The 24,662-nt window shown below is 41.7% G+C and overlaps 3 protein-coding genes across 6 annotated transcripts in view; 1 reads left to right on the top strand and 2 right to left on the bottom strand.

Annotated features, from left to right (window-relative positions):
* Positions 1-2,551, top strand: part of THUMPD1 (THUMP domain containing 1) — a 12,115-nt gene extending 9,564 nt beyond the window's left edge. Inside the window, exons 5-6 of one of the 3 annotated variants that reach the window (XR_008506109.2) lie at positions 217-251; positions 1,948-2,551. The gene's annotated coding sequence lies outside the window, so the exon portion shown is untranslated. Of the gene's footprint in view, positions 1-216; positions 950-1,893; positions 1,913-1,947 lie in introns of those variants that run through there. The other 2 variants (XR_010411910.1, XM_054507541.2) reach the window with 2 other exon arrangements.
* The window catches only part of LOC135364557 (acyl-coenzyme A synthetase ACSM4, mitochondrial-like), a 5,623-nt gene extending 1,855 nt beyond the window's left edge, over positions 1-3,768 (bottom strand). Inside the window, exons 1-5 of the mRNA XM_064592762.1 lie at positions 3,692-3,768; positions 3,462-3,563; positions 2,867-2,994; positions 2,670-2,769; positions 55-174 (exon numbers count right to left, since the gene is read on the bottom strand). Of these exons, the coding sequence (XP_064448832.1) occupies positions 55-174; positions 2,670-2,769; positions 2,867-2,994; positions 3,462-3,563; positions 3,692-3,724 (483 nt within the window). The 5' untranslated portion in view covers positions 3,725-3,768. The remainder of the gene's footprint in view (positions 1-54; positions 175-2,669; positions 2,770-2,866; positions 2,995-3,461; positions 3,564-3,691) is intronic.
* On the bottom strand, positions 3,692-24,662 carry LOC123844517 (acyl-coenzyme A synthetase ACSM4, mitochondrial). Of its 2 annotated transcripts, XM_064592760.1 has the most exons (8): positions 24,580-24,662; positions 24,127-24,284; positions 20,654-20,845; positions 16,731-16,980; positions 12,942-13,152; positions 8,486-8,693; positions 6,601-6,744; positions 3,692-3,772 (listed from the first exon to the last, which is right to left on the bottom strand). In XM_064592760.1, the coding sequence occupies exons 4-8, from the start codon at positions 16,929-16,931 to the stop codon at positions 3,766-3,768; spliced, it is 771 nt and encodes a 256-aa protein (XP_064448830.1). In that variant the 5' UTR covers positions 16,932-16,980; positions 20,654-20,845; positions 24,127-24,284; positions 24,580-24,662; the 3' UTR covers positions 3,692-3,765. The 2 variants fall into 2 exon arrangements, with proteins under 2 accessions (XP_064448830.1, XP_064448831.1); XM_064592761.1 differs by lacking the exons at positions 3,692-3,772; positions 6,601-6,744 and having other exon boundaries at positions 8,482-8,693.

Genomic DNA, 24,662 nt, shown 5'->3' with positions numbered 1-24,662 from the left:
CTTAATAGCTTAGACCCTTCTTTGGTAACACACTCTTGGGCAAAAAATACTTGCCTTTCTTGGATAGCTGTAAGGTGCAGTTGATTTTTTCACATGATCCTGAAGTTCAAGAGTTAATTTCTCTGGGTTGGATGATTTAAAGGGTGCAGATAAGACAACAAAAGCTTTCACTACCTGCAGGAGAAAAGTCAATTTATATTGATGTTTGTTTTTCAGACACATCAGGAGTTTGGAACCAATGCTGAACACAGGTACTTATAATTATTTGTTAACAGCAGCTTAAGTGATGAATGCAAATCCAGAGATCACCTCTGATGGAGCTTGGATACAAGTAGGGTTTTGAGATCTAATTCCAGATAAATGGTTTGTGAGTGTGAGGAGTGCAGTGTTTCAGTAAAGCTAAAAGTTGAGTTTTATTTACATGTCAGACATGTATTTAACATTTCAGTCAGACTAGTCCTATATATTATAGAGGCAGTCCTTGATTTGCAGATGATTACTTACTCCAGACCTACACTGTTAGAAGCATGTAATAGGGAGACAAATGGAGGTTCCAGAGAATATGGTTTGAAAGGAATTTGGGGAGGCTTGGTGAAAGGATTTTGTATGCTGGGAGATGAACTCTTGGGAAGGATCTATCCAGGCAAAAAAATTCTTGCTTCTCTTTGGAATACTATTCAAAACGCACCAATTAGATAATTATTGAGGTTAGTCAATTATAGTTTAAATTATTAATTATTCGTACATTGATTCCAATCGGTATTTACTTCTAATGTTCAGATGAAACCAACTATATTGAGAGAATGAGAATATGGTGGCAGGAGAAAAGTACTTTGGAGAATAGAATCCACTGGGTGTGGAGGTTGTACAGGAGGTTTAAGTATGGAATCCATAGAGTCACTGCAGAGGGTTATTGGTATGTAAAAGGCATCAGAGAGGGTACCTGGGTGGCTCAGTCAGTTAACCATCTGCCTTTGGCTTGGGTCATGATCCCAGGGTCCTGGGATCAAGCCATACATTGGGCTCCTTGCTCAGTGGGGAGCATGCTTCTCCCTCTCCTTCTGCCCCTCCCCCTGCTTGTGCTCTCCTCTCTGTCAAATAAGTAAATAAAACCTTTTTGAAGAAAAGGCGTCATAGAAAGAGATGTGGGAGGATGCTGATACACAAACTGTTTTTGAAATATTGCTATTTACTGAGTCTAAGAAACTTCCATGAGGAAAGGAAATGTCTCCCTTCCATACTACATGGCTTCCTCCTAAAACTAAGGCTATTACTGTCATTCCCCAAGTTCCCTCTCATTAGGTCCTAAGTAGGCTTGTGGGACTTGTTTGGGAACCTGGCCACAGTCTCCTATTTGCATTGTTTCTGTGAGGAAATGTATTCTGAGTTCCATGACAATCATACGTACAGTAAAATCTGCTTTTTCTTATGCAGCATCTGTTCCCCCCTTTTATTTATTTATTTATTTTTTTTTTTTTTTTTTTAAGATTTTATTTATTTATTTGACGGAGAGAGAGACGAGGAGAGAGGGAACACAAGCAGGGGGAGTGGGAGAGGGGGAAGCAGGCTCCACGCAGAGCAGGGAGCCCGATGTGGGGCTCGATCCCAGGACCCTGGGATCATGACCTGAGCCGAAGGCAGACGCTTAACAACTGAGCCACCCAGGCACCCTATTTATTTATTTTAAAGATTTTATTTATTTGACAGAGAGAGCACAAACAGAGGGGGAGAGAGGGAGAAGCAGGCTCCCTGTTGAGCAAGGAGCCCGATGTGGGACTTGATCCCAGGACCCTGGGATCACGACCCAGGCCGAAGGCAGCAGCCCAACTGACTGAGCCACCCAGGTGTCCCTTGTTCCCCCCTTTTAGTAATAGTACCCTGATTTTCCTACAGAGCATTACCCTAACTTCTCTCTTTGGTGGTGTTGACACTAACTTCTACCTCCAGTGACCAACGTATGATCCAGGTGTGGCCAGTGAGCATATACCATTCCCTGGACCACATTGATTACATATGTGATCTAAGATGGGCAAATGTTATTCTGGGAGTCGCTTGGAACTGTTGGAAAAGGAGCCACCTCCTTTACTGGTTGTGAAGCTCTGTGCATTTGCAATCAGTTGCTACCAAGTAGGAAGAGCCTGCCTGAATGGAGCCAACCTAAAGGACAACAGCCAGGAAATGAAGAGAGACAAAGTTTTGCTTACTTCACATGAACCCTTGGATGTAGCTGTACTTGAAGATGACCTCACTTACATATGAGCCAATAAATTCCTTTTTTAAAAACTTAAGTCAGTTTGAGTTCAGTTTCTTTCACTTACCACTAAATGCATCCTAATACATCCCCTTTGGGACACAACTCATTTGTAAAGTTGAGTAACCAGGTGATGGGTATTGAGGAGGGCACGTGTTGTGATGACCACTGGGTGTTATATGCAACTGATGAATCGTTAAACACTGCAACAAAAACTAATGATGTGCTATATGACAGCTAACTGAACATAATGAAGAAAATGAAGAGGAAAAAAAAAGTTGAGTGCCTAGTATATATTTTTGGCACATGGGTGCTTCATCGTGAGAATTACATAACTACTCTTGATTCATTCTCCAGAGGGATCAAATGGATAGAACTAGAAAATATGAAATTTCTACTTTAATGACATTCACTCTACCTCTCCTCTGATTGGATCCGGACTACTGACAACAGCTGATTCAGCAACTGCTGGGTGTTCAATTAGCGCACTCTCCACTTCAAACGGCCCAATTCGGTACCTAGAAGAGGAAACGAAGCCCTTGATCACTACGTCACCCAAGTAGGAGATCTCCCCTGGCAATCTGTTAACTCTCTAAGAGTGGCAAATGTACAGACCCAGAGGATATGATGACATCATCAGCTCTGCCGACAAACCAGAAATACCCGTCACTGTCCATCACTCCTCTGTCTCCAGTGACATAAAAATCCCCTCTTACTGTGGCAGCAGTTTTCTCTGGATTGTCCTAGGAATCAAAGACGACTTTGGGGATTAATTTGGTCAGAAGGGAAAAAGGGATATGACACCCATGAAGTGACTAGTACCTTGCACATTCTATTTCTAAAAGAAATTTAAAAAAAAGGTGGTTCCTACTGTAGAATACAAAAAGTTCAAGAAAATAATGAAAAGGAAACCCCTCTTGCACCTCTTCTGCCCTGTATCGCCCCCTCCCTGCCCTCTGCAGCCTGCCTAGTTGTCTTTTCTGGACAAGCACGGCTACTGGTTTATTACACATAGAATTTAATCTTTACAAAACTCGTAGGAGATAGGTGATATTCTCCCCATTTTACAGTTGATGAAATAGACTTGGATTTTGTGACTTGCCCAAGTTTCACAGCAACACATGGTGGATATGAAATTTGGACCCAAGTCTGTATGACTCCCTATACCACCTTTCTATTAACGTGACTAGCACATTGTATGTTCTTGTACCACATATTCAGAGAAGAAACAGAAGGGCCGTGTAGATTTTAGTCTGAGGGCAATTTCCCCTTCTTTGCCAGGTGGTAGGATGTTGCCATTTTCATCTATAATCTAGAATGAAAAAATATTTAGGTTCCTAAAATTTTCTTTTTACAAAATGAAAACAGGTTATGAATAGTTGTACAGTGACTAGCAGAAAACTGTAAAACATTCTTTACTGACAGTCAGATATTACCCACCTGGACATCATAGGGTAGTACTGCTTTCCCCATAGAGCCTGATTTAATTTCTTGTCCTTTCTGATTAGCACAAATTATTCCCTATTGAGAGAACATGTTTTATATAAGAATGTAAAAATTCATCTTCTGTAGCTATTTATATCATGACAATAAAACATAAGACTCAGTTTTGACTGGACTGATTTTCCCAGAATGCATGCTTGTCTTCTGGATACACACACACACACACACACACACATTTTGACTGGACTGATTTTCCCAGTATGCATGCTTGTCTTCTGGACACACACACATACACACACACACACACTGTTTTGTTTTAGACCAGTGCTTCTCAAATGTGTGTGTCAGAATTATCTGGGACATTCATTGTCCAAGCACAGATTGCCAGGCCCCATCCCAGAGTTTCTGATTCAGGAGGCCTGGCTGGGGTGGGGTGGGGTGTCTGAGAATTTGTACTGCTACAAAATTCGCACACGCTGCTGCTGCTTCTGGTTTGGGGACCACACTTTGAAAACTACTCCTTTAGACTAAGGGTCCCATTTAGTACACCTTGGGATAAATTACCCACTGGGGCTCTCTCGGGTCCTCAGTGCTGCTGAGAAGATGAGCCACTCGATTCTGACCCTCTCCAACCCCTAACACCTTTGAGACTTCTGCATGGGGAGAAGACAGGAAGACTGCAAGGAACAATCCTAATTCCCTGCTAGCCAAGCCAAATTGGGCAATTCAGAGGTCTTGGTAGTTACTGGGCAAGGTAAGGTATTCTGGGAAACTAAAAATTTAGAGCACCAAGGGGGCTCTTCAGGGGCTCAGCCTGGGGTTGAAAGGCTCCCAATATGCTAAACTTAAACTTTGCCCATTAAACATACCATACATACCATACATACTTTTACTTAAATATATAATATTTAATATTTTATAAAAATATTCTTATTTTAAAAATACAGGTTTTAGGACTGCAAATTTAGTTTATCTACTCAGGTCACTTTGTAAACCTGATGTAGAGATCCCAGTTCTCATGTTACCCACCATTTCTGTTAAGACCTTCAAGCCATCTCGTTAGACCAGTTAGCAAAATAACAGGGTGAGTATAGCTTTTATTCACACACAGGTGTGGTGTTTAATAATATGTATTTCATTAAACATAGTGGGTTTTTCATGGTTGAAAAATAATTGGCCTGAATCGCATCTTTTTAAAGGCTAAAGAAATCAGAGCAATCTGATACTGCAGTCTAGCTGTGCCTGGCTGAGAAGGAGGAACTTGCTTGGTTTTAAGACAAATACTGGGTTCTGAGAATTAACAAAGTGAAAAGCACAGGGTGAGGGGACAATGGAAGGAGCTGCTCTGGGAGAAAGGTGACCCCACCTTCAGTCTTCTCTACATAGGGTTTTGGATTTATTGCCTATTGTTTTGTTTCACTGAATCAAGAAACCAAAGATTTGTTTAGACTTGAGACTTGTAATCTGTTATTTAGAACCTCTCAGGTGGGATGTAAGCAAATCCTGAATAGTTTGAAGCATGAGAGTGTTGTGGGTGTTCCTTCTCTGTTAAATACATTCAAAAGCCAAATCCCCAGAGACTTAATTTCTTTTTTTTTTTTAAAGATTTTATTTATTTATTTGAGAGAGAGAATGAGATAGAGAGAGCATGAGAGGGGGGAGGGTCAGAGGGAGAAGCAGACTCCCTGCCGAGCAGGGAGCCCCATGCGGGACTCGATCCCGGGACTCCAGGATCATGACCTGAGCCGAAGGCAGTCACTTAACCAACTGAGCCACCCAGGCGCCCGAGACTTAATTTATTAAAAAGGAATGATTTCCACAAGTCCAGGAAAATATATTCTGAAGAATCATTCTTTTGTGGTTTTGGCAGGGGTTTGGGGGTGGGGGAGGGAGACAAGGGAAAGATGTAGCAAGAAACCATGACTTATGTCTAGGAAGGTATCGGTGTCAAACTGGGCCATCCGATGTACAAAGACACAGGCTCCCTGAAGCCAGGATGAAAACACACTGCCAATGGCAGCCTTGATCCAGCCAGTGTCAGATATATTCCATATGATATCTGAGGACTTCAGGTCTAGCCAATACCTAAATGATGTGAAGAAGCAACAAGACAGACCAAAAAGCCCCAAAACAAAACAAAACAAAACAGAAAAGCAAACAAACTGGAATCTTGGAGAACTGGCCAGAATCTCAATGGCTACAGAGAAGGGTCAAAAGAAGCCCAAAGGCAGGATGAGTGATTCTATCTCCCACTTTTGTTAGAGGACTTTCTCAGAATCCTAGGTAATCTGAAAGTAGAGAGGAAGGCTGGGTTTGACATAATGTTCTGAGTTTGTTCATGGATGCAACAAATATTTATTGTGCAAATATATGCTAGGCACTGTTTTCCCTAGCACAGTGAGTGAGATAGACCAGATATCTGCTCTTACTTTAGCAAGACAGACAGCAGATAAGCACACAATAAAATGAGTAAGAATATAAATCAGTATCATAATTTCAAATAGTAATACATGCTCTGATGAAAATAAAACAGGGTGAAGTGATAGTTTTAGGGTACCTGGGAAGGCCTTTCTGGGTGGGTGAATTTACTTGGCAATGAGAAGGAACCAGGCATGCTGTTGTGGAGATGGGGTCAAAGTTGGTTCCTGTATATCACCCTGCACTCACCACACAAGTGCATTCCTTAATCCCCATCACCTATTTCACCCATAAATTCTTGCTTGATCAGTTGGTGAGATGTTGCCATTTACTGAGCTGAGGCTGGGCAGGGGCATCGTGGATTCTGTTTTGTAGATGTTACACTGGAGAAATCTAATAGTCATCCAAGTGGAGGTGTCAGCTAGCCAGTTGGATATACATGTTGGCATCTCAGGGGAGAGTTTAGCAAAAATGGTTTTCTTCTCTACCTTCCACAGAGGGTGTAGCCAATTCCGAGGCTGCTCTGAGAGTGCTGGGCCATCTTGGGAGAACCTGTGGTCCCACTGGTGAAATAAATGGCCATTGGTTCTTGACTTCCTGTCTCCACACAGCTGTGTTCTGCAGAGGTGGATCTGTAAAATACGGGTCCCAACCCAACGTGGTAGCTGAAGATGGCACACCAGTTTAACTCTGAGATTATATATATGTATACACATATGTATGTATATATATATATATATGTTTTTTTTTTTTCTCTGCTACTTGTGCCCTCTGGATACCAGAACACAGTTAATAGAACAAAACCTAATCCAAAGCCTCCTTGAGAGGAATTTCTCAATAAATCTTAAAGGGATTTTGCAGATCAGTGCTAAGCTTTAACAACTCATTTCTCTCTCTTTTTAAGCACCACCTCTGCACAGGCCACATTGATAGCCAAGATGACTTTCAATATCAATGACAAAAGGATGTGTATTTTATTTACTTAAACATTTTTTTCTAAGTGCTTTTTTTTAATCTGTAATTTTTTAAAAAATCAGTCATGAGTCTTTGTGAACTGTTTAACATTTCAGTAGTTTTTATGATTTAAAGGAAGATCTTTTGGCATTTGAATCAAACTTTTTCATACTTTTTATTCAACATCTGCATCACTGGCAGACACAGTTAGGTGCTTACCATATAGCATCCAATTGCACTTCCTTGCACTAATAAAACTCTGATTTTGTTCTGGTATCAGGCAGTTATATGCTTCAGGGGAGACTGTTCCTTATATAGTTCCAGGGGGTGAATCTTGATAATCCTAAGCCAATTGTAGTAATTCTCATGCCAGAGACTGATTTAGGAATGGGCTCACATACAGTTACAGTCAATGAGATTTAAAGGCTTTCTGGAAAATGTTTCCTTAATACAAATCAAAACCACAATGAGATACCACTTCACACCTGTCAGAATGGCTACAGAGGAATCTGTGCCCTGGTGAATGGGGTGGAGGGAAGGAGGCAAAGTAAAGAACTAGCAGGACTTGGAGATTGATTGGACTTGGAGGATGAAGGAAGGAGGCAAGGCTGATCTGCTTTTTAACATGGGCGACTGGGAGAATCACATGCTTTATCAACTGAGCCAGACAGGCACCCCTCAATAATTATTTTTAAAGATATGCTATAATTCAGCAGTCAATAAAGAGCATCAAATTATGTTCAGGGGATGTGTGTGTGTGTATGTGTGTGTGTATGTGTTTGTATATATGTATATATGGTGAAGTTGGTGTGTGGGGGTTGGAGAAAGAGGGATTTCTTCACAATATCTAATACTGTGGGGAAAAAAACCACTATTTAATGCTTCTCAATCCAGTGTGGAAACCTTTAATGTAAGACTTTAAATTTCTTTTTTCTTTTACCAAAAGAGGACACATTATAATCTGTGGGTGATAAGGAGATTTTCAATTAATGATGTCATTGTCTGACTGACTTTCTTTGGACACCTCAGTTTTATATTTCTGTATTTTTCAGAACTGATTATATGTTGATGACTTCCAGATTTGTATCTTAAGTCCTTGAGTCTGAGACTCATGTATCTACCACCTGCTAGACATTTGGATGTTCACAGACCCCTCAATCTTAATATGTCCAACTTTAAATTCTTTCTCCAGCTGATACTACCCACCCATTCAGTCACCCATGTTAAAAAGCAGATCAACCTTGACTCCCTCCTTCATCCTCCAAGTCAAATCTTCTATTAGGTGATTCTTTTATGGGAAGGAGTCTGGATCAACAGACAGTATTGCTAAGTCCTTGGAGGCAAGGAGACTCTGAGATATAGTTAGTTGCAATTGATGTTACCGCTGGTACTGCAGATGAGGCAGAAGAAAACACTCACTGAAATAATTCCTGGAAGCTGAGCCACCCGTTCTGGCTGCATGGAGACACCAGGAGTTTGGTCTTCAAGTCGGGACATTCTGACACAATGGACTCCACTGCCGGGACCACCTCCTCACTGGCCACAATACACTTGGCCTTGAATGCTCGCAGCCGATAGAGAATGTCTTTTGCTCTCAGCTGGGTTGTTCCTGGCATGAAGACCAGCCCTGGGAAAGAGAGAAAGCTCTGAGCTGAAACAGAACTTTTTTTTTTTTTCTAAGATTTTTATTTATTTATTTGACACAGAGAGAGACAGCGAGAGAGGGAACACAAGCAGGCGGAGTAGGAGAGGGAGAAGCAGGCTTCCCTCCGAGGAGGGAGCCCGATGCGGGGCTCGATCCCAGGAGCCTGGGATCATGGCCTGAGCCGAAGGCAGACACTTAACAACTGAGCCACCCAGGCGCCCCTGAAACAGAACTCTTGTCCCTTAGGTGAGATTATGGACTATGGAAACAGGCTTTGTGCTTGGGTGGGGAATACAGCCTTTGGCTACTCCTGTCTTGGTCCCCACAGGACCCTGGTCACTGGGAGATCCTTAGAGCAGTGGCTTCAGTCTGATAGTCCTTGGGTCTAATTCTCTCCTTGTGACTTATTAGCTTTTGACCTTGAGCATGTTACTTGATCTCTCTGTGCCTTCCTTTCCTTATCTGTAAAATGGGGAAAATAATAGTAAGTGTCTGGCATATAGTAGGCATTATAATGGTGGGCTATTATTATGTAACATTTTTGTGGGACATTTGAATCATCATTATGTAGTACTTAAATAACACTTTACAGCTCATTAGAAATTTTCAGGAACATTATCTTACTCAATCTTCTGAACCCATGGTCTCCAAAGTGAGTTCTGCAAGGTAATCCACTGAAGATGAGAAGAAAAATTAGAATTTAAAAAAATTTTGAGATAATAGTATTCTTTATGTTTTAATCTCATTTTATATATATTTTATAATATGCACGCTCTATTGTACAGAAGAACAATAATTATACCCAGATGGGAGGATGTGTATCCCAAATAACTTTATTGATAGATTATGTGATCAGAAGAGCCTGGAGGCCACTGTCCTAAGCAGCCATGTAGGTCCATGCTGTTGGAATATGAGATTGAGTCATAGCCAGTGAGTGGCAGAGTCAGCCCTCAAACCTGGGTCTTCCCAGTGGTTTGGAATCGTCAAAGTTTGCCTACACTCCTTTGGAGATGCTTAGTTTATCCCACTTTTCACTCCATTCTAAACACTGGCCTGAGATGGGCCTGATTTTAAAATACCAGTTCCTTATGAGAAGAGCATATATGGGAGAATTAGATGAAAGACAGAGGGAAGGTGGTTTGCTCTTTCTAAAGTGAATCAGTGAAGGAAAGAGAACTGTATGTAAGGCATCACAAATAGCCACTACCATTTATTGAGCACTTATTATGTGTCTGCTATCTCACTCAAAATCAACCCCAGTATATAGATGACAATGAGCTCAAGGGTCACAAAGTCAGTAAGCGGCAGAACCAGGATTCAAAGATACATCTCCTAGACTCCCAAGACCCGTGCTCATTTCTTGGTGAGTTTCCTAGTCAGTGAAATGGGGAGATGTGGATTTGAATTCCTAGAAAGGAGACTATACTCATTGTGTATATCTTAAAACCTCTCACCTGTCATCACCTCTTGGTAAAATGAATATATATATATGTATATATGACATTAAGGAAGTTAATTAAGAAAATACCTAACTGGATCTCAGATAGTACACTCTATATAAAAATACTTATTTTGCAAACACTTGCTCTTTTTTTTTTTTTTTAAGATTATTACTTTATTTGTTAGAGAGAGAGAGCACAAGTAGGGGGAGCGGTAGGCAAGAGGGAGAAGCAGGCTTGAGCAGCGGATGCGGGATTCGATCCCAGGCCCCTGGGATCATGACCTGAGCCGAAGGCAGACGCTTATCCGACTGAGCCATCCAGTCATCCCACAAACACTTGTTCTTAATGGCTCAGAAATTATTAGTACTCTTAGTAGATTTGTGATATGAATGTGTTCAGTGGATAGAGTGGGGATTAAGGAAAAGTTCTCGTCTGGTGGATTTCAGACCGTATACACTTTACAGCAAAAGCAAAATATTTTGCCACATGGTACAATACAAAGCATCTCAGTATTCACTCAGAAGATTTAATAACTCTGAATTAGAAAACAATCCTCAGCTGCTTGCTTAACATTTAATTAACTGAATGTTTTGACCATTCAGCTTATGGGTTCGTTTTTAATCTTGGCATTTCCCAAATTGCTTAAATTATGTTAAGTAATGTTGAGTACATTTTTAATGACAAACCACTTTTAATCTCCTTTCAACCCACAATTGGTTTCACATTTCCAAGTTTCTTTTTATACTGAAAGCAAAAAGAATTTTATCTATTGCTTTTTAAAAAATTTAATATTGGCAGTAAGATCATTTCTCAACACCATTATGAAATCCTTATAATTGGTCTTTTTAATGATATCCCATCAGGTTGAGGTATCATCATTTCAACCAGCAGTGAATATACCTCTACTAAACTTTGTTAGCTAAGTCATGATTTATTTAATCATTTCTATATAGTTGTTTCCATTTTTTTTCTCTTATTAATGATATTGTAACAAACATCTTTGTGTTCTCTACAGTTTTTCCTTTGGTATTCTTATTTATTTTTAATTGATTTATAAACATTTATATCATGCTCTGGAGTAGGAATTGGCAAACTTTTTCAGTAAAGGGCCAGATAGTAAATATCTTAGGCTTTGTGGGCCATTCCATCTCTGTCTCAATTAATAATTCTGTTGTTGTGGAGCAAAAAGAGCCATAGACAATATGTAAATGAGCAAGCATGACTGTATCCCACTAAAACTTTAAAACTTTATTTATGAAAATAGGTGGCCAACCCATAGGCCATGGTTTTTGCCAACCTCTGTCCTAGAGGGGAAAACAATACTGTGGAATTTTTATTTGGGGTATATTATAAATTACTGTTTCGGTAGAAAATGTGTCATTGAATACATTAATCTTTTTGCCTAGAAAGAGGCAGAGGTTTTCCAACTGGGATCCACAGTCATATTCTTATAAATCCTTACATTCTTTTTTTTTTTAATTTAAAAACAATTTTTTTTAAAAGATTTTATTTATTTATTTGACAGAGAGAGACACAGTGAGAGAGGGAGGACAAGCAGGGGGAGTGGGAGAAGCAGGCTTCCCGGGGAGCAGGGAGCCCGATGCGGGGCTCGATCCAAGGACCCTGGGATCATGACCTGAGCCGAAGGCAGATGCTTAATGACTGAGCCACCCAGGCGCCCCTAAGTCCTTACATTCTAAAACGCTTTTTCAAAAAAAAAAAAAAAATGCTTTTTCTTCCTTTAGTATTTTCATATCAGGGAGAATCCAAATATATTCAAGAAAGTAAATTCTGGATCATCTAGATAAATACATCATAACCAGCTCTGCCAAGAGGCATTATTATCCACACTTGCTTTGATAGAGCTTTGTGTTTAAATCCCAATTGCGGGGCGCCTGGGTGGCTCAGTTGGTTAAGCATCTGACTCTTGATTTCAGCTCAGATCCTGATCTCACAGTTGTGGGATCAAGCCCTCCATCAGGCTCCATGCTGAGATCTCTCTTTCCCTCTGCCTCTGCCCCTCTCCCCTCTCTCTCAAAAAAACAAATAAATAAAATCTTTAAAAATAAATAAATACATCCCAACTGCATAGCTTTCTAGCTGTGTGACTTCGGACAAGTTCTTAACATCTCTGAACCTCAGTTTCTTCTCCTGCAAACCTCTTTTTTTTTTTTTTTTTGCAATACCCACCTCTTAATAATAATAGTTGTTATTATTATTCCATCATGGTTGTTCTTCATCTCAACTCTTATTTTTCTGTTCTTTGTAAGCGTAACAATTCAGAAAAACCTCAAATTTCATTCTCTCTGTTTCTGCATGATTTAGAAATGTTAAATATTGGGGCACCCGGTGGCACAGTCGGTTGAGTATCTGACCCTTGGTTTCTGCTCAGGTCATGAGCTCAGGGTGGTGAGGTGGAGTCCCAAGTCTGGCTCTGTGCTCAGTGCAGGGTCTGCTTGAGATTCTTTCTCCCTCTCCCTCCCCTCCCCCTGCCTACACATGCACACTTGCATGTGAATAAAATGAATAAATGAATAAATAAATATATATTTTTTTAAGATTTTATTTATTTATTTGACAGAGAGAGACACAGTGAGAGAAGGAACACAAGCAGGGGGAGTGGGAGAGGGAGAAGCAGACTTCCCACGGAGCAGGGAGTCTGACGTGGGGCTCAGTCCCAGCACCCTGGGATCATGACCTGAGCCAAAGGCACACGCTTAACGACTGAGCCACCCAGGCGCCCAAATAAATCTTTTTTTAAAAGGAAGTGTTAAATATTGGCACTGACCTGTTCGCATACAAGCCACATTTATAAGCCACCACTCTGGGATACGGGGCAGGATCACGGCCACTCGGTCTCCTCTCTTTAGGCCGCAGGGCTTGGTGAGTACATTGGCAGCCTTTCGGGACAAGAAGCCCAGTTCTTCAAAGCTCCATTTCACTTCGTCCCCTTTGCCATTCACCCACCACAGGGCTGGGTTGGCTGGTCTCTCTCCTGTCTGGCCATGGGCACATGGGAAAGAAAGAAAGCTTACATGACTGGTCTACCAAATAGATGGGACACATCTGCCATTACTTCCCCTCAGCACCCACGCTGGTGGACTCTGGTAATAGCACCCCAGTTTGTCTTTGGTGGAACTACTCCTCTCCTATCGAATACAGCCTAGGTGAGACAACCCATCAGGGTAATTGTCCACCCAGCAGTGGGTGGCATGTGACCCACGTTGGGCGAGTCAGACCTTCTCTCTCGGACTTTGAGTTTTCTGAGAAGAACCAAAAGATAGAATATGGTTGGAAAAAAACCTGTGTATGGGCCTTTGGTGCTTACATATCCCCAGGAAGCTGTCCTGGTTCCCTGGTCTTGCTGAGACTGACTGTCCAGTTTGCAACCCAGTTTTATGAGCGCTCCCATGTCCAATAAATTTTTTTTCTTGATTAAGTTAGATTCTGTTCCATCCAAATAACCCCAATTTTTGTATTAAGGTTGATTAGGAACTTAACATTTTTTTTTTTAACCCAAAAGGCTGAAGTATGGGTTTCATAGGTAACAAAGAACAAGATGCTGGGTCCTCTGGGGGAGGTTCATCAAGGGACTGATTTCGGAGGAAACTTCTCATATGATTCTACAGAGTACACTGTCTATGCTGCAAAACCTCTTTGCTTTATGTGTTACCTGGGAAAAAAATTTACTCCTCCTTTCTTCCCCTATCTGGAATATCTGGAATGCTCCTTTTACCTTTCCTGGTTGGAAACTATTTCAAAACTCAATTTCCATTTTACTTCCTCTGTGAAGGTTTCCTCAGGCTCCTCTTTTTCTCCTCTCTGACTTCTCTGTGTTTCTGCAGCAGGGTGCTCAAATGCCAGATGACTCCATTACACTGTATCATAGGCCCTGCCCCTGTGGGTATAAGCCCCCTAAGATCAGGGGCTGCTTCCTGTACCCTTGGGACTGGTGACCTTGGATAAGGAGCTTAACTTCTCTGAGGTTAATTTCCTTATCTGCAACCCCCCAGGTTGGTGATGGGGATTTGATGAAATAATATAGGTCAGTATTCCTCAATCTTTAGTCATTGGAGTATCACTATTTTTGCTAGATCTGTCTACACCTGTGCTATTGTTTTTTTTGTTTTGTTTTGTTTTGTTTTGTTTTTTTGTGGGTTTAACACTTTTACTTTAACTTCCAAACTGTTTTCTAAAGTGGCTGTATCATTTTTTTTTTTTTAAGATTTTATTTATTTGACAGGGAGAGACACAGCGAGAGAGGGAACACAAGCAGGGGGAGTGGGAGAGGGAGAAGCAGGCTCCCCGCTGAGCAGAGAGCCCAACGTGGGACTCGATCCCAGGACCCTGGGATCATGACCTGAGCTGAAGGCAGATGGTTAACGACTGAGCCACCCAGGCGCCCCAATTTTTTTTTTTTTAAAGATTTTATTTATTTATCTGAGACAGAGAGAATGAGAGAGACAGAGAGCACATGAGACAGGGGAGGGTCAGAGGGAGAAGCAGACTCCCTGCCGAGCATGGAGCCGGATGCGGGACTCGATCCCGGGACTCCAGGATCATGACCTGAGCCAAAGGCAGTCGCTTAACCAACTGATCCACCCAGGCGCCCAAAAGTAGCTGTATCATTTTACATTTGCACCAACAGTTAAATAGTTACAGTTGCTAACACTTGACATGGTCACCCTTTTTAGCATTTTCAGAAGTATGCAGTAGTATAATTGTGACTTTAACTTGCATTTCCCTAACGACCGCTGATGTTAAGCATCTTTACGTGTGCTCTAATGAAGTGGTGATTCAACTCTTTTGCTCATGTATTGGTTTATTTTCTTATTAATGAATTTTGAGACTTAAGGATATAGTCTGGATACAAGTCCCTTATCTGATATCTGTTCTACAAATATGGTTTCCAAGTCTGTGGCTTATCTTTTCATTCATTCTTTCTTTCTTTTTATTTTATTTTATTATTTTTTATTTTATTTATTTTATTTTATTTTATTTTATTCTATTTTATTTTATTTTATTTTATTTATTATGTTGGGCACCATACGTCATTAGGTTTTGATATAGTGTTCCATGATTCATTGTTAGCGTATAACACCCAGTGCTCCATTCAATACGTGCCCTCCTTAATACCCATCGCTGGGCTAACCCATCCCCCCACCCCCTCCCCACACCTGTGTTATTGTTCTTTGTATTTTTCTTTACATTCACTCACTTTTCTTGTACACATTTACTTAAGAAGGAAAATGTATTTACTCATCACCATAATTGGAGAACCAGTACCATTTGTTAAAAATAGCTTACTGAAAAATAAATATATTAAAAACAAAATACGCCCAGAGATTTTCAACTTCTACCTGCTCTTCTGTTCAAAAGAGAATTTAGCAAGTATAAGAGAGCTGTTAAAGATGTAAATGGACTTAAAGGAAGACTGTCCTCTCAGTTTAATAGGAAAGATTGATTCAACATTATTTGAAACCCTGTATATCTTCTGAGGCACAGGTCCTTGCAGTGAATTTTGGTAAGCACTGATAGGTAAGTATCTAGCTCAGTGCCCGGCATGGGGTGGGGTCAGTAAGCAGGGATTTGACCTGTGGCTACACTGCAAACACTCAAGGCTTTTTGCTTTATTCTTTTCAATGTTGGATTCTCTCCTAATCACGCCAGTGATGACTATTATTTTAAAATAGTAGCAATGTCCACAATAGCCAAACTGTGGAAGGAGCAGGGATGCCTTTCAACAGATGAATGGATAAACAAGATGTGGTACATATATACAATGGAATATTATTAAGCCATCAGAAAGGATGAATCCCCACCATTTGCATTGACATGGATGGAACTGGAGGGGATTATGCTAAGTGAAGTAAGTCAAGCAGAGAAAGACAATTATCATATCATTTCACTCATATGTGGAACATAAACGAGAGCACGGAGGACCATAGGGGAAGGGAGGGAAATCTGAAGGGGGAGAAATCAGAGAGGGAGACGAACCATGAGAGACTATGGATCCTGGGAAACAAACTGAGGGTTTCAGAGGGGAGGAGGGTGCAGGGATGGGGTAACAGGGTGATGGGTATTAAGGAGAGTACATATTGTGATGAGCACTGGGTGTTACATGCAACTAATGAATCACTGAACACTACATCAAAAACTAATGATGTACTATACAGTGGCTAACTGAACATAATAAAAAAAATTAAAAAATGAATAAATTAAAAAAAAAAAAGCTCAAATTACTGCTTTTTGGATAAGCCTGTGACCAGCCCAAACCGATGAATGGAGAGCAAAGAGCTGCTGCATGGGACTTGGAGAAAATGAAGGAAAAGAGGCAGGACTCTCTAAGTAATCACCATAAGGGGGACTGAGGAGGATCCAGAGAAAGACAGCATGTGGAGTTGTGGATTAAAGATCTTGCCTGGGGAGAGTGGAGGGCAAGGGGAAAACAAACAAAGGTAACCAAGAGGGATGAAAGAACTGAATTAAGAGTGGCAAATGGACCACGGAACAAGGAAATGGAAGCCTGAGATATACGTGGATGCCAAGCATCTAATAGAAGCCTGTCATGTCATACCTTCTCCTTTTGGGACCACTGGTCCAGCACATCCCCAGCAAAGTTAAAGTTCTTAGGCAGTGACTTCTCACAGCGATTTATGGCTTCAAAGTCAGCAAGAGTCAGAGGCGCCCAAAGCTGATGATCTTTGTGAAGGTACCGGCCAGTTGGCTTGGCAAGCCAGATGAATCTGAATGTCTGGTATCGGAAAAAAATCATCATGATTCCCAAAGGGCTTTGTCAACTGATATGGATGTGGAAGTTCTGCAGCCTGTGGGGAGAGATGAGTGGAGAGCGTTAGTTTCTTTGGATGCTCTGTGGTGAGATTGGGAAGTGGATTGTGGCTGTGTGCCCCCCCCCCCCAGGAAGTTGGGGAACACCTGGCAAAGACCCATTCTTCTTTGGAGCTGTGGCAGTCAGCCCTCACCAGTCTCCCTGCCACGGGCCTCTTCCTCTTCATTCTGTCTATGATCAGATTATTCTTAAAAACAAAACAAAACAAAACAAAACTAACAACTATAAAACTGTCAAGCTCCCATCTTCTGTCCCTACCCTCTCCCCCAACCAAACAATAGACAGAGTATTTGCTGCCACAATGGACATTCAAGCCCTGCTTCTGTCTGCTTCATACTCGATTCTACTATATTTTCTAACTCCTCTCCTTGAATTTACTCTTCCAGTAAAAGCAGTCCACTCACTTTTCTTGAATGTCCATTTCTAGCTCTAGGATTTAGTCTGTCATTCCCCTTCCTTCCGGCTTCCCTGCCTTCCTTTCCCCTCAGTTCTTCATTATAATTGGTTAGGAACCTTAAGTCCTGGCTCAGCAACTTTAAGTGATTAAGAAATCACTTACCCTTCATGCACCTCAATTTTCTCATCTGTAAAATGGGGGAGGAATATAATATCTGTCTCCTAGGGTTATTATGAGGATTTAATAAGATAATGTGTGTAAAATGCCCAGCATGTAGACAGTACCTTCAAAGTGTTAACTAATGCTTTTGTTAAGATTATTTTCATTAGTACCCTAGTGGCTTAGGTTCATGAAATAGTTTTACTTCATGAATCAGGAGACCTGGACTTTACTCTGGACTCCTTCAAAACTAGCTTTGTGACATTGGTAAAGTCACCTTCCTACTGCCATCTGTAATTTAACATTTTTTTTAAATAATACTGTTATTTCCTCCTCTGAATTTCTATAATATGCACCAGTATTCCTCACGTGACAGTTTTCTACCTTATATTATTAATTGTTTTCAATATATGTGCCTTGTCTCCCTAACCTACCTAGATGGTGTGGGTAGAGCCTGTGTATTTCATTCTTATTACTTAACATGACTTACAGAGCTGTCTTCGATAACAGAAGCCAGTGTTTTTCAGTGCTTGCTGTAGACCAGGCATTCTGCATTCCTGATATCATTTAGCATTCATGACAAGCTTGTGAGGTTGGTGCCATTATTATCTCTATTTTACAGATGGGAAAACTGAGACCTCTGTAGACTTAAGCAACTTGACCAAGGTCATCCATCTCATAGTGGCAGAGGCCAGGTTTCCACCTGTATGGCCTGACCTCAGAGCTTGCGTACTCAACCTCTCTGCTATTCAGCCTCCTTTGTGTTGCCTTCTTCAATAAGGGTTTCTTGCTGAAGATGAATACCCTTATCTTTTTGCCTTCCAGTCCTACTTAGTTGCCTTGTATGGGATGGAAAACTCCGCAGGTGCAAAGGGTGCCTGAGTCTGCCGCATGGTGATAACATAAACAGCAGAACAAAGGGTGCAGGGTGTACCATCCCCTCATTGTTGTTGTCAAGCCTTCTTTACTGCTCAGAGTGACGTCTGGAGAAGCAAGAGGCCCATTTGGTGCAAATGCAATTTACTGTAGCCCAGGAAGAGCTATTTCTGGCCATACCATTGGTATTAAATTCTCCATTATGTCAAGGAAGAAAGAAGAGGGACCACCTGGGCAAGTATGGTGGAGGTAGCAAGAGGAGAGAAGGGTGGGGAGAGGGAAAGTAGTGGGGGCCATGCTTATGATTTAGCATTTTGCTGAAAGTGAGACTCAACTTCTCTCCTAAACACACACACACACACACACACACACACGTGTGCACGTGTGTGTATGCACATATGCAACACACATACTTGCATCCACACTTGCCTCTCTGGATGCCCTTTGCCAAGTTGCTTAGTATCTCCAAGTTCCATTTCATCTGTGCAATAAGAGTAATGGTAGTATCTTCTTCATTGGTTAATTGTGGGGTTTAAGTGAGCACCTTAGCACAGTGCCTGGTGGGTAGCTAGGACTCAGTAAACATTGCACGTTAAAAATCAAACTTCACAACTGTTTATGGCAGAAGGCTTTCACTGTTTGATATCCAAAGAAACTAGAAAAGCTATTGGATTGGAGCCACCAATATTTTGGTGGCTTATTTTTGCCTCTTTTAATGCCCTGTCACTGTGCTCCTGGCTCTTGGGGTTGAATTCAGCCCCCATCAGTCTGAAGCATTCTAGTCTTCACTTCCATCATTTTGACCTTTCTTGGTCCCAGTTTAATGATCAATTGGAAAGATTATCAAAACATGGGACACCTGGAACATTCTTGCTTCCTAAGGAGAATAGCGCAGATAATAGAGCAGATAGTTTTTAATGCAAATCTCCTTCCTTTTCTCCTCCAAACTGAAAAATGATGTTTTCATGAGTTGTTCTGATTTCCCATACCTCCATAGATAAATTTGCCATATCATCAAATTAACATGCCAATAAATCTAAAACTAAATATCATAAAATAGATCTAATCTGAATATACACTTCAGCATTATCTGCATTATGTGCATAATCAGTGAATAGGTCTTACACATGCAAACAATCATTACTAATAAAATACTAATCAAGATATCACAGAGTAGGATTTTTCAATTAAACTGTAAAATTTTTTTGCCAGTAACATTTCTTCTTTCTATCTCTTTGGTCTACGATTGATTTTCTGGGTAAATTTGTACAGATAGGCCTTTATGGAGACCATGAAACTCTGAAGATCCGCCATTTTGCATTGAACACAGCCATTTCCTGACTTTGGATCCTGTGGGAAGTTCATATGATTCCAGGGTCAAATCTGAGAATCACTGACTCTTTTAGGTCAAGACATTATCTAAGTAGAAATTTATATATACACATGTTTAACAAAATATTTCCCAAAGATATCTGTAAAAGTGAGAGAATTTAAGTAGGTGATTTCTAAAGTCTTAGTGATTTCCAGTGTGTTAAGGGAAACTTTACCAGTGGAAAGATGTTTGAGCAATTGGTGTGCACTCAGCACTGTGTTTTTTATGCAGTATCTTGTTTCATTATCTCAACACGCTTCGGAGGCAGGCATTTTGTTTTAAATTTTTTGAGAGAGAGAGAGAGCAAAAGAGAGCATGAGTGGAGTGGGATGGGGGGGGCAGAGGGAGGAGAGAGAGAATCCTAAGCGGGCCCTAGGCTAGGCTGACAAGCCCGATGTGGGGCTTGATCTCACAATTCTGAGATCATAACCCTGAGATCGTGACCTGAGCCAAAATCAAAAGTCCAGGCACTTAACAGAGTGAGCCACCCAGGCACCCCCAGGCATTTTGTTTTACCTATAAAGTGACTGAGGCGGTGAGAGGGAAATAAATAACAAAAGCCGTTCATGGAGCATGCAGCACAAATTCCAGCCTGCATTTGTTGTCTTCAAAGCCAATGCAAGGAAATGCTATCACAGATTTTTGCTATATTTCTATCAACCTTTGTAAAGTAGAACAGTCCATTTTCCTGTCAAACGGACATTTATCCAGGGTTGAATCAGCAGTTATCCAATTATGGCAAGACGATGGGACTCTTAGTGCTCTGTTCTCTACATTTAAACACACTCTTACAACTTCTCATTTACTAGAATCACTTCCATGTTACCACATGCATTTTTTCCTTACCAGAAAATGTTATTATTGATCCAGAAAGGCCTTCAGCTTCTTCACAAAGACTCAGTTCCGTATCTGCCAAAAAATTGGTTCCTTCCTTCTTTTCTTTTGGTGGCATCTATGCCATTGTAGTTCCGAGTCTCTGGTGCACAGTTGGGAGGATCATAATCCTGTGGGAGGAGAGTTGATGTTTCTCTGGACAACCTGTGGTTAAAGCAACAGCAGTTTATAAGACACAGCTGGGAGGGGAGAGAGGAAATACAGGAGCAACTTCCTCTTACGGTTCAGTGCTAAGCCCCAGCACATTAGCGGATTATTCTTGTCCATGGAGCCGATGATATCAAGATCCATACCGCTCAATGGCCTATTATCAGAGTCTCTCATGATTTTCAAGTAGCCTGGAATATTGGCATGCTTGACTCTTGTGGCGTAGCTGGATATAGCCTGGCATCCTGGCAAAAGACAGCCAAGGGAATCATATCTCAAGTCTCAACTCATTGATTAGATTATGAGAAATCCTTCAAACTCCTGGCTTTTATTGAGCATTGACTATACGCTAGCCACTACAAGGTGTCTGTCCTGACATGATCTCATTTGGAAATAATTTTGAGACAGTGTTGCTGACTGGTTTGAACATAAACTTTGCCTGCTTGTACCTTCGTGAATGTCAGTTGATGGCAACAGGAATTGGGTTTAGTGAAGTCTCTGCCTAAATGTTGCTTGTTGATGACAGTGATCAGACATAGACATTTTTCACCTTCAGAGTTCATTGGTACCCCATATGATATCCGGAAGAGAGTATCTCTCATGGGCTCAGACATCAACAGGGCTCCTTGATCCTTTAATAAATGAAGTCCCAAGGCTAAGCCCAGTGTGGTAGACTGAATAAAGGCTCTCCAAAAAATCATCCCTCCCAGGGGAGCCCTCTTGAACTACAGAGTGACCAGAAAACCCACTCTACCGTGCAGGGACCTCACCCCATTTGTGATGTTTGGCCAGTTTTACAACACTTTCATTGTACATTACTAACCCCTATCTTCACAGATGGTCCAATACAATAATGGCAATACTGGGGACTCAATGAGCTAAATGTGCAAAGATCTTCCAACTACCTGGGCCAAAGGCATTGCCGTTACTCCTTCTAAATCTCAAGCCCACCCCCTTTGGAACTCAGACTCTCACCCTTGGAGATAGTCACTGGACATCCATGCATTTGACCACTGCCCCTTTTGACCCACAGGTGGGAAAAGGGGATATATTTCAATAATGCAAAGATCTAGTTGCTTCTATTAAAACTAACCATGTTGTAGCAGAGCAGTCTTTTCACAGTCTACTCCCAGGGGACACTTACCTTGACCATCACACCTTGCAACCTGGAGAGTCTCTCTATTGGAAAAGACACCTCCACAGAGATTCTCTTCAACCTCCCTTGAGAGGCCCTTATCACATACTGCTAACCAAACCTTGTGCTGCCAAATCCCAGGGAATGGACTCTTGGGTCCATGGGACATATTTAAAGAAGGCACCAAACCCTGACTGGACCAGTACACCATCTGGTGACAAGAAGGTAAATACTTCCCAAATTGAAATAGAAAACATCTGGGGAGACAGCTTTCCCCACATGTCCAGACCAGGCCTGCATTCCTTTTCTCACTGTCGCTCCTTCTACCTCTTTTGTGCAAAGAACATGCCATTTTCTGCATATCCCAGTTTCTTGCAAAAGAAGGAGACTTCTTTGGATTATAACCTTTTCAGAAATAGCCTCATTTTGGACACATTCTGCATGGAGCAGTGGGTGTTATATGCAAACAATGAATCATGGAACACTACATCAAAAACTAATGATGTAATGTATGGTGATTAATATAATAAAAAAATAGCCTCATTTTGATCTTGTGAGCATTTCTAGAGGTTTAGAAGGTTCAGAATTCAAGTCTTTCTTTTACCTAAACTATTAACTGAATCCTGATTCTAATCCAAATGCATGGTTTCTGAATTTACAACATAACAGATCACTACTGATAACCCATATAGTTCTAAAGTTCTTTTGAAAAAACAATAGTTTTGAAATGTCCCAGAAGTATTCCTATTCTTGCAACAAGTTCTCTAACTATTGCTTCATGTTCTTCAGTGTACTCTATGTTCCCAAATGTGCTCAGTGATTTCATTCAGTGCATTCCCGCAGTATTTGATATTTTGCTCCTAGCCACTGGGGGAGGACACTTCCAGGAGGCATACAGGACTCCGGGTTTGCCTTCATAGGGAGAACCCTTTTCTTCCTTCAGTCCAACAAGTGCCAGTGGAGATTTCAGTTGGCTACTTAAAGACTAGGGTCCTGGTTTAGAACCGATATATGGGTTGGAATTGTCCTGTGGCTTTGGTTCTGTACTTGCTGTCACTCAATCCTTTGTACAAACACTGTCCCCAGTGAGGTGATGCTGGCTCACTGGTCTCAATCTTGAGCAGACACAGACGTCACACAGGAAGTATGTGAGAATTTCTCCCTTCTAACTCTCCCTTTGCCTCAAGTGTCACTTAAGTCGTTTACAACTGCGATGCACGTTCCCTCTGAGAGGAGCCATGCCAACCAGAAAAAGGCCTTTTGCTGGCACTGAAATGCAAAACCACTAAATCCAAAGAACTTGGCTGTTGGTCAGAAATTCCTCCAGGGAAACTTCTTTTTTATTTAAATTACAATTAGTTAATATACAGTGTTATATTCATTTCAGGTGTACAATCTAGTGACTCAACACTTCCAGGCAAACCTGGCGTTCATCACAACTGCATGACTTAATCCCCACCACCTACTGAACCCATCCCCCCAACCACCTCCCCTCTGAAAACCATCGGTTTCTTTTCTATAGTTAAGAGTCTGTTTCTTGGTTAGCCTCTTTTTTCTTCTCTTTGTTCATATGTTTTATTTCATAAAGTCCACAAATGACGGAAATCATATAGTATTTGTCCTTCTCTGACTGACTTACTTTGCTCATCAAGGCAAATCTTGCTCAGAAGGGGGAAATGTGGTAAGTCATAACGGGAAATGTCACAAAACAGAGGCAGGAGGTTTGGGCAGGGGGAGCCCCCACACACTACCACTCCAAATAAACTGGGGACCCAACAGGAAGACATGGACTTGACCTGACACATGGATACTCCATTATTCCCGCTAGCAGGACTCTATTCTCATCTCTCCATCCTCACCCACCCTCCTCCTCCAACAGGACTCACCCATGAGAAGCCACAACACTTTAACTCCCAGATGCCTCCAATGGACTTTTAGTTCTTAACAGCCTTCTAAATTGCCCCCTTTCCTCCTGAAAACACCGAGCCTCTCTGATATTCTCCAATGTGCCTAAGGTTTAATCACAGCTTCTCTGTCCTACATTCAAATCTCTTTCCTTCCAAAGAAACCCGACATTTGCTGATAATTCCCTGAGAGTTTCTCCCTTTAAGGTTACAAACTGGAGGGCAGTTTGTGTTTTTACCTGGGGCTCTGGTTCCAGCAGAACCTGGGAAGTGGGATCCCAGCTCCTCCTTCTAGAAGGTCCTGAGAGTCAGCAGTGCCTGTATTCCTGTCCCAACTGAATGCGGCTCCCCTTCCTCTGAATTTGGGTCAGGATTTCTCCCCAGAAACAAGCGGCATCTGTAACAAACCACCACAGCATTTCTGATGTGGCATCGTGGGACCCCTCAATCCAAGGATCCCTGGGTAAAATAGGTCTTGTTCAAATACCCTCAGGGAAAAGGAGGAATGAACCAGGGGAACAGCTCAGAAAATGCAAGCGACTGTGCTGCTCACCCACCAGCATGTCCTGGGAAGCCACCCAGAGCCCCCTCTTCAGCACTCAGCCAACAAGGCAGCTTCTCCGTGGCACCTCAGGAGGCACCAAGTTGCTGCAAAGGGCCCAGGTTCTCCCCGGGGTGGCTGCAGAACTTACTGGCAATGCAGCCCTGGCTCTCGGAGGGGCGCTGGGTCCTCAGGGCGCGGCAGAAGCCTTTCCTGCCCTGAGGCACCCTGGCT

Source organism: Mirounga angustirostris, unplaced genomic scaffold (assembly GCF_029215605.1).
Source record: "Mirounga angustirostris isolate CCGP_5_RB_7025 unplaced genomic scaffold, mMirAng1.0.hap1 SCAF_5, whole genome shotgun sequence".
NCBI classification, from domain to species: Eukaryota; Metazoa; Chordata; class Mammalia; order Carnivora; family Phocidae; genus Mirounga; species Mirounga angustirostris.
Note: the sequence above shows the minus strand (reverse complement) of the source record. Positions and strands in the feature narration are given on the sequence as shown.

Coding starts and splice junctions, on each gene's coding strand:
- LOC123844517 (XM_064592760.1), bottom strand. CDS start 16,931: ATGATGATTTTTTTCCGATACCAGACATTCAGATTCATCTGGCTTGCC. Junction 13,153..16,730: donor AGTGGTCCCAAAAGGAGAAG/GTATGACATGAC, acceptor GCCCATGGCCAG/ACAGGAGAGAGACCAGCCAA. Junction 8,694..12,941: donor TGTGGCTTGTATGCGAACAG/GTCAGTGCCAAT, acceptor TCTCTTTCCCAG/GGCTGGTCTTCATGCCAGGA.